Source organism: Thamnophis sirtalis, unplaced genomic scaffold (assembly GCF_051295495.1).
Source record: "Thamnophis sirtalis isolate CommonGarterSnake01/CBP01778 unplaced genomic scaffold, rThaSir2_p1.2 scaffold_3, whole genome shotgun sequence".
In the NCBI taxonomy this organism is placed as follows: domain Eukaryota; kingdom Metazoa; phylum Chordata; class Lepidosauria; order Squamata; family Natricidae; genus Thamnophis; species Thamnophis sirtalis.
This window is the reverse complement of record NW_028261383.1, coordinates 167,088,971-167,098,947: the sequence shown is the minus strand read 5'-3', so window position 1 is coordinate 167,098,947 and position 9,977 is coordinate 167,088,971. Positions and strand designations below refer to the sequence as shown.

The window sequence follows — 9,977 nt, the reverse complement described above, 5'->3', positions numbered from 1 at the left end:
TGCTTACAGTAGATAAATTTGACAATTTATGAGCAAACAGCTCTAAACAAACTAATCCCTCTAACTTTTATATACCTGGCATTTAAAAAACATTGGTATGTTCTCAAAGGGGAAATGACTTTTTTCTTCACATTTTTCTTTTTATGTGCATGCGCGCGCGCGCACACACACACACATGTTGTATTTGTGCTAACAAAGGCAACAGTAAAAATATTGGGTTTCTGTCTGGATGGTCTTTTATGACGAGCCGAAGGACAGAATGGAAGCAGTGAACTTCCTCCCATATTTGGGCATACCAGGGGTTGTGACTTGTATGTATGTATGTATGTATGTATGTATGTATGTATGTATGTATGTATGTATGTGTATATATATATATATATATATATATATATATATATATATATATATATATATATATATATATATATATATATATATATATATATATATATTTGTGTTTTTTTATTTTTTATTTGTGCTGATAAATAAATAAAGGGAGAGTAGTATAGATCTATTTCAAGCTATTTAGCTCTCATCAGCTAGCCATACCCTTACTGGGATTTGAACCTGGGCTATATTAAATACTAGGCAGACTTCTTAGCCATTAGGCCACAGGCTCTTATCCGTTATCAGCATATGTATATGTGTGTGTGTGTGTGTGTGTGTGTGTGTGTGTTTGTTTGTGCTAACTCTCTCTCTCTTTTTCTCTTCTCTCTCTCTCTCTCATATGGATGGATATATATCCATCCATCCATACATCCATCCATCCATCCATCCATACATACATACATACATATCCATATATCCTTCTTGGGATTATTATACCTTGTGATTGTGTACTTTTATTAAAAGTACACTTCCTTATAAAATTTCTCCCTGCTGACCAGAAATAAGGAACTTCTTGGGACAGAATGTTTCTGCCCAAAATATTTCTGCCTCAAGTTGCTTTTCAGGAGGCAAATGTCACTGGGAGGTGCGGGGGGGGGGGGGGGCAGCGGAGAAAGAAAGAGGAAAGTTAAAGTCAAAGGGAAGGTGACCAATTCAAGCAAACAATGGCAGATACCAGCTGAAGGGTGTGGAGAATTATACATAAATATGCAATTGGATAAAATAACCATTTATGGGTTTTATAAAATGGGAAGCAGATGAGAAAAAAAGGAAGACAATACGAGTGGTTCGGCACACAGTTAAGAACATAAAGACCAAGGCAAAGAGGGGGAGGAGATGAAAGAGCAGAGAAGACCTAGGGAAAGAGAGGTCAGAAGTGAAGAAGATGGGACATTGCAAAAAGGGGTCCAGGTTTTTGTGAACCTCCACAAGAAACCAGTGACAGGTAATGCAGGAGGAGGTGTTCTGTTCTTCTCAACTGATCAGTACTGACTTGGACAGGAAGCCATCTGTAGTCACGGAAGGAAGTTCCTTGCTTTGTGCTCCATGGCCCTGCTGCTGGATAGCTGCACCCACCAGGGATCGACTGGACAATGGTCCCTTGGGCAAGCTGTACAGATAGACAGCCCCTATGACCAGGCCTGCTCCTAGAGCAAAGAGTAGATTGAGGTGGAAGTCAAAGAGGTAGATAGAAGCCACAGTGGACACCACAATGGAGAAGGAGGTGGCAAAGCCTTTGAGGATGTTGTCGGCGTATTTCACAACCAGTGCCACCAAGAGGCCGCCAAAAGCCTGATTCAGGATCACTCCCCACACCAGTGGGGTGTAGCCAAAGAAGAATCCATGCTGAGCTACGGCTGCCCCCTCGGTGGACCACAGCCCCAACAGCCCCAGCAAGGTCCCGAAGATGCCCAGTTGGACGTTACGTAGCCAAACCGAGGCTGTGCTGCCTTTGAGGATCTTTTCAAAATAGACCCCGGCAAAGCCAGATGAGAGGCAGGACACCACCACGGCCACAAGTCCCACCATGTAGCTTTGTTGCATCCCCTGGTCTTTGTGGGCTGGTTTGCCCCCTGCCTGCTGCTGCTCCACCTGGACAATGGCTACACCGGCAAAAAGAAGCAGGAGGGACAGCCACTGAAGACGGGACAGGCTCTTGCGGAGCATCAGCACCGAGAAGACAGCTGTGGTGAGGATCTTCAGCTGGTAGGTGACCTGGGAAAGGCAGTGCAGTTTAGTAGCCAGCCCAACGTGCCATGAATCAGGAATCTGCCTGCCACCAAGCCAGGGGCCTAAGGATTATGTGGTTCTCCTTAGTCCCAGACTCTACATTATGAAAGAAATCTCCAGATTGTTTGGACCACAATCCCCAGAATTCCCAGAAGCTTTGGGGAGTTGCAGCTCCACTCACCCAGAAGATATCTGGTTAGGGAAAGTTAATCTAAATCACTATATTACCTAAATCACCATTATTACCTTTAAAGCCCTACATGGCTTAGGGCCAGCGTACCTTCGAGACCGCCTACTGCCACATACCTCCCAGCAGCCAGTAAGATCCCAGAGATTGGGCCTCCTTCAGATGCCGTCAGCCAGACAGTGTTGGCTGGCGGGCCCCCGGAGGAGAGCCTTCTCTGTGGCTGCTCCGACTCTTTGGAATCAGCTACCCCCAGAGATCCGGACCATACCCTCTCTCATGGCCTTCAGGAAAGCTGTAAAAACCTGGCTGTTCCAGCAGGCCTGGGGCTGTTGACCTCACTCTTGAGGTCCAGCCCCGATTAGAATGAATGTATGTAGTGTTGCGATTTTAAACCTTTTTCTCTCTCTCTCTCTCTCTCTCTCTTTTGTAAGCCGCCCGGAGTCCTTCGGGATTGGGCGGCATATAAATTTTATAAATAAATAAATAGAGTTCCAGATCCCTCTTTAGTTCTTGTCTCCTATTTGCAAAATGAGACCAAAATGCAGTTCCACTGATTTAATCCACCTTAAATCATTAATTTTACCGAAAAAAAAGCAAGTTTACTGAAAACTGTAGTGGTTTAGAATCAAATATCGGATAGCCAAGGTTGTATTTGTACCCTTATTTAATCCCTTAAAAGTGGATTAAAAAGTGGAGATTGCAACAGTTTGGCTACTTCAGCATCCCATTACTGTTCACTTTCCTTTTTAAAGAGAGAGGAAATCTCTACTATTTATGGTAGTGTGTCTATTTGCTTGAGAATAACAAGACTCCCTGATAAGATTTCAGAACCTCATAATTCAGCATGTCGCCCCCCCACAATTGATTATCAGAAACGAAGTATATTAGACCAAATCATAAAAATATTCCAAAATTGTGCAGAACAAGGGATTTGCTTAAGCTCCATAATTTACATAAACAGCATTCAGTTTCTTTTTCCTAAAGACAGAAAAAGGCTCCCTTTGCATATATCTATATATATATATGTTTATTGTCAGTCCTTTCCAGACAGGTAGCTACACTTCCTACTTCTGTGGTGAACAACCTTAATGCCATCAGGATAAATGAAATCAAATAATAACATGGGGAACTCATTGTATTTTCTATTTTTCACAGAATTTCAATAACAACTGTCCAGGAGATTTAAAGGAACATAACTCAGGATCCCCATCCTCATTATTCTGATGTGGGGAAGGAGGACACATTAAAAAAAAAAGAATGGCAGGTATATAAAGTAGATGAAACGGTTCCACCACAAATGCGCGAACGACAAAAGCGCACCTGACAAAACCGCGGTGACAAAACCGCGCCGACGAATGAGCGCTGAAGCGCGCCGACAACAGCGCGCTGACAGAAGCACGCTATAACCCTAACCCTAAACAAAACCCTAAACCAAACCCTAAACCTAACCCTAAACCTTACCTTAACTTAAATCGCGCTTTTGTCGGCGCGCTTTTGACATCGCGGTTTTAGCGCCGCGCTTTTGTCGGCGCGCTTTTGACGTTCGCGCATTTGTCGGGCCACGGATGAAACTGAAGGACATTCTCCTTTGAAAAGATGCTTCTAACGTTTCCGGAGAGCACTTTAGAGAGGAAGTGGCAGTAGGAGGAGCATCTCACCTGAAAGGTAGCTGCTGGCAGGTTGGAAATGGCCACATACTGCAGATTGTTTTGGAGGGTGTAAATGAGAGAAGGCACTGCTAGCTTGAGAGTGTCCATATACTGTACCAAAATGGAATCATACAAAGAGGCAGCAAACTGTCTCAAGTTACCTGGAAAAGGATACAGACAAGAAACTGTTTCTTGTACATATCAAGACACAACAAAAACATTTCAGTCTTTTTTGCTTTGACATGAACAACAATTGGAAAAAGGAGAGGTCCCTAGTTATTACACATTGCAAATATTTGTTCCTTTCCTGTCTTTGAGAATACTCAGGACAAAGAGAAAAGACAGAACCAGAAATACGACTCTTCCCTGAGGGCACGGTGTGCAATAATTCTTTTTCCAGTGCTGGGGCATAAGAAAAAGTCCCAGGTCTTTATAATTGGGGAAGAAAAATTCACAGAAGGATTTAATGTATGTATTGCACAACCTAGAGTTTTACAGCCTAGAGATCCTTAAATTAATTTCAATAAAACCTCTGTGAGTAAGCAGCTAAGACCCCTGGCAACAATAAACTGTTCTAGCCAGCTGTAGGGAAATGGGAGACTGCAAAAGAGGTTGAAGGAAAAAGAAGACAAAAGATAATTAGAAGGATTGTTTCTACTTGGGCTTTGATTTCATTGACTAATTCCTTAGGCTTCAGTCACAATGGCCATGAGGCCCCCTACAGATAGCAATAGCAATAGCAGTTCGACTTATATACCGCTTCATAGGGCTTTCAGCCCTCTCTAAGCGGTTTACAGAGTCAGCATATCGCCCCCACAGTCTGGGTCCTCATTTTACCCACCTCGGAAGGATGGAAGGCTGAGTCAACCTTGAGCCGCTGAGATTTGAACCGCCGAACTCCAGTTAGCAGTCAGCTGAAGTGGCTTGCAGTACTGCACTCTTAACCACTGCGCCACCTCGGCTCTTCTACAGATTACTCTCATGGCTCAAGACCCATGTATTTTCTCACAATACCCCTGCCCAACCAGTAAGCTCCAAGAGTGTGGGCTCCCTCAAGTAAATCATTGCAGGAAACTCAGGGATAAACCTCTTCCATTACTGCTCCTTCTCTGGAGTGATATCCCATCTGCAGATCAGACTCTCCTCTACACGTGTGTATTCTATGAAGCCATGTAGCCCTGGCTGTTTCAAGCACCCCGCTAAAGTCTAGCACATATAACAACTTTCCTGCAAAAGAATGCTTGTTGCATATGGGCTTTTACAGAGCTAATTTGGGGTGATGGTTGAATTAATCATTATTGTGGTTGTTGCCCTTTTAATCTGATTAGACAGTGAAATATGCAGGCTGCTCAGAGTCACTTGGTGACTGGACCAGCACGTTAAGTAAATAAAATAAAAATAAGCCCTTGCAAGAAAAGACACTGCTCACCTTATGTCAATTGGCCAGTTAACTAGGTGTTCCATTTTGTATTTTGACTCTTTAAAAAATGAATGTACTGTATATATTTCTATTTACAGAAGGAGTTTTATGACTGCATGTGCACGTTTAAAATTATTCATTGATTCGCATAATTGAATTGTTTAATTACGTAATTGTTTCTTTCTGGGTCCATAGAAATAATTTTTTTGCTTGTTTTCTTCCCATTTTTGTATACAAGTTGCAAGCCATTCAAATCATGTTATTTAAAGTTATGGTGAGCCAAATCCCGATATGATCCTAAAGAATAATGCACAGAAATGACATAAAAAGAGGTTTCGATTTTTCAATTCAACCATTAGAATGGGTCAAAGGCAGAAACACACATCTCAATCCAGCAAGACTGTTAGTGAACATGGAATAAGGTTGGGAGAAGCAAACCCTTCCCTGAGGGCCTCCATTCTCCGTGGTGTGGTATTCCCACCTTGCTTCTGAATAAAGATGAGCAGTAGGCAGGTGATTCCCTTAAGAATTTCAGCCATAACCACCGCTGTGGTAGCAAAGAATCGGTCCCCTGGCAAGGTGCGCACATAGCGAATGCTGAGGATGAGAGAGGCATTTTGCACCACCAAGACTGCCAAACTAATGTACTTCAATTGTCGGTTACCTAGAAAAGGAAGAGTAGAAAATCAGCTCAGTATCCTTCTACCAATATCACTCCCCAACAGATTCCCAAGAGATACTGCACTGAGAAAAGGATCCCCATCCAGAAACAGCACTAGAGATTTTGATGGAAGAAATAATTGAGAACCTCTGGGTCCCCTTTAAGTTTCTTTTATCAGAAACCAATGAGAAGGGTGTTAGAACATGGAGAATCAAGGCCTGAATTCACACAAACCAACAGACACACATGCAGACCAATTCCCACCTTCTTCCCTTAGGTAGGATGAAGAATGAAGACTATCAACGTGAGCAGAAGAGGGCAATCCTGGCTGACACAAGTGTCCTGCAGTCTCATTTTTGTAGCCCCTAAACTCCAAAACCATAGGTTTCTACAAGCACCATTTTTCTTATCAAAATTTATTCCTCCTCTGCATTTAACTTCATTGGGGCTTATTTCACCCCTTAACCCAGTGGTAGTCAACCTGGTCCCTACTGCCCACTAGTGGGCGTTCCAGCTTTCACGGTAGGGGTTTGCTGTAACTCTGCTTTACAAATTTTATAAAGTAAAGTTACTTCCCTACTTTATAAATCACCATTACTGTGGAACCGGTGGGCAGTTAGAAAATTTTACTACTAACAGAGATATAAAAGTGGGCGGTAGGTATAAAAAGGTTGACTACCCCTGCCTTAACCTATTACCCCCAAGAGGGCCGACAAAGCCCTGGTTAAATTTTCAACATTAGTTTACAGATGTAATCAAAGTTCAAAGTGCAATCCTATAGAGTCAATTGGAAGTCTGAACTGATCTTGTGGAACAGAAATGAAAAACTCCCACTTACCCACCTTCATCTTCCAAGAGCAGGAATCTTAATAAATTGCTGATCATGTCAAGAGGGAACAGTGTATGGGTTTTTTTTTGTTCGTTTAAAATGTGTCTGGTTTTGATAAATATAATGAGTGATAATAGGCACTTAGATTCAATATTCTAGCTTCTTGATGTCAAATGGAAAAATGTTTTCTCTCTAATCTAATTGGCGAATAACAAAAAGTAATTCGGAAGCAATATTTTCATATCTAATGACCCATATCGCAGAACTCCAGATTAAACCGGATTATTTCTTTTACTCTGTTCTTGTGCCTGTCAATTTAGGAGCAGGAAGTGGAGGGAAAAGAAAAAAGTATAAGCCTCATCTTGCAGAACAACATTTTTCTTCTAGGAACAAATGCCAAGCAGGAAGGAAAACTAATGTAAAAAAGGACATATTCATAATCTGATGCATTCCAAATGTAATTGTCTACAGTTGGCCCTTGACTTACAACCATTCATTTAGGGACTGTTTTTTTAGGAGCCGAGGTGGCGCAGTGGTTAGGGTGCAGTACTGCAGGCCACTTCAGCTGACTGTTATCTGCAGTTCAGCGGTTCAAATCTCACCGGCTCAAGGTCGACTCAGCCTTCCATCCTTCCAAGGTGGGTGAAATGAGGACCCAGACTGTGGGGGCAATTTGCTGACTCAATTTGCTAAAAATCTGTAAACCGCTTAGAGAGGGCTGAAAGCCCTTTGAAGCGGTATATAAGTCTAATTAATAAATAAATAATTAATAAATTAATAAATTACAATAGTACTGGAAAAAATACTGATGCCCATTGCAGCATCCCCATGGTCACATGACCAAAATCCAGGCATTTGGCAACTGGCATGTGTTAATGACAGTTGTAGCATCCTGGGATCATGTGATTGCCATTCGTAACCTTCTCAGCCAGCTTCCAACAAGCAAAGCCAATGGGGGAAGCCAGATTTGGTTAACAACTTCATGATTCACTTAACAACTGCAGTGATTCACTGAACAACTGTGGCAAAAAGGTCATAGAATGGGACAAAACTCACTTTAACAACTGCCCTCTTTATAGAAAAGGAAATTTTGAGCTCAATTGTGATAACATCTACTACTTGTATACATATGAAATATTTTAAGGAAGTTTGCCTTACAATAAATTGCTCCCTAATCACACTTGCCATGTTAAAGACAGGACTGTTTTATCCCTGATACACCACACTAGCTTTGAAATGTACCTACCTTAGTTTGCAGTAATAGTTTTAAAATTATTATGGCATTTTAAGTAGTCCATTTGTCCACAACAACAATTACCCCCAACACAGGAGGAAACTCACAACATTAGGAAATTGTGTACAACTTAATGCTTTCAGGATTACCCCCCAATACCTCTTACTCAAAACCTCAAGGGAACTCTCCTTGCAGCCAACTAACAGCCCTTCCAGGGTGCTTTTTAAATTAAGTAATTGGGTTACATACCCCACTCTCAGCAGTACATGGTGTTGTATAGATAGATAGGTAGGTAGGAAGGTAGGTAGGAAGGTAGGTAGGAAGGTAGGTAGGTAGGTAGGTAGGTAGGTAGGTAGGTAGGTAGGTAGGTAGGTAGATAGATAGATAGATAGATAGATAGATAGATAGATAGATAGATAGATAGATAGATAGATAGATAGATAGATAGATAGATAGATAGATAGATAGATTAGATAGATAGATAGATTAGATAGATAGATGATAGATAGATTAGATAGATAGATAGATAGATAGATAGATAGAGATAGATGATAGATAGATAGATAGATAGATTAGATAGATAGATGATAGATAGATGATAGATTAGATAGATAGATAGATAGATAGATAGATAGATAGATAGATAGATAGATGATAGATTAGATAGATAGATTAGATAGATAGATGATAGATAGATAGATAGAGATAGATAGATAGATAGATTAGATAGATAGATGAGAGAGAGAGAGAGAGAGAGAGATAAGATAGATAGATAGATAAGATAGATAGATAGATGATAGAGATAGATAGATAGATGATAGATAGATAGATAAGATAGATATATGAGAGAGAGAGAGAGAGAGAGAGAGAGAGAGAGAGAGAGAGAGAGAGAGAGAGAGAGAGAGAGAGAGAGAGAGAGAGAGAGAGAGAGAGAGAAATATGTGGGAAGAAGGATGTTGAAGACTATTTAATTTTTTCAGGAATTCCTATCCATTCCAGCACATTAGCTACACTTCTCTCTCCTCCCATGGAAAATAAAATCCCCGAGGCCCAAAACTCAGATAAGTCCCGCTCGAAGGAAGGGAAAAACCTTCCCGGAGGAGGAGGAGGCAACACAGCCTCTCTGTAGGGAACAGGGAGATGGGAAATCGGTCATTTGGAAATTATTTGTAATTTGGTGGCTACACCAGGAGAAACTCGAAATGTCCCTCCGCCTCCCTTCCCTTCCCTTCCTCCTCCTCCTCCTCCTCTCTCTCTCTCTCACCTGCCGTCGCCACCGGACTGTCAACGCCGCCACCCGGGCCCCCAGCCGCTGCCATGGTGGCAACCGCGGGGCAGCCGAGCTTTCCCACTGTAACGGACACTTCCGCATCCTACTTGCCGGCCTAGATCCGCTTCCGGGAGAACCGTAGCTAGCCATAGAGATGGGCACAGAAAGCGAGAGGGTAGGCGGGGTCAAACCCCAGCTTTGGTAATATTCTTCCTAGAGCGTCACAAGTGGGGAGGGGGCGGGGGCGGAGAGGACGATGTGGTGATGTTGGCGAAAGAGGCAGACGGTTTTGCAAACAGAGACGGGATCAATCCCGCATTTTTCGACTCGGGAAAAGGCAAAGTGCGGGTCAAGTGTTGGGATCCCTCTGCAGAAGCCAGAAAGCTGTAGCCCAAGGAAAACTGGTTACAGAGGGCATTGATCAGACTCCTCTTTGATATTGCAATGGGTTATTGCAATGGGCAAGGAGATGAAGAAGAGGGATTAGTATAGTGAAGGGGTGTCCAAATTTGGGAACTTTAAGACTTGTGGACTTCAACTCCCAGAATTCCCCAACCAGCTGGCTGGGGAATTCTGGGAGTTGAAGTCCACCAGTCTTAAAGTTCC

At 42.4% G+C, this 9,977-nt stretch overlaps 1 protein-coding gene across 1 annotated transcript; it reads right to left on the bottom strand.

Annotated features, from left to right (window-relative positions):
* Nucleotides 1-420: 420 nt before the first annotated feature.
* On the bottom strand, nucleotides 421-9,484 carry SLC35A2 (solute carrier family 35 member A2). The gene is made up of 4 exons (XM_087710786.1): nucleotides 9,366-9,484; nucleotides 5,859-6,041; nucleotides 3,967-4,118; nucleotides 421-2,106 (listed from the first exon to the last, which is right to left on the bottom strand). Exons 1-4 carry the CDS (start codon nucleotides 9,418-9,420, stop codon nucleotides 1,366-1,368), a joined length of 1,131 nt encoding a protein of 376 aa, XP_087566912.1. The 5' UTR covers nucleotides 9,421-9,484; the 3' UTR covers nucleotides 421-1,365.
* Between the last annotated feature and the right edge of the window lie 493 nt (nucleotides 9,485-9,977).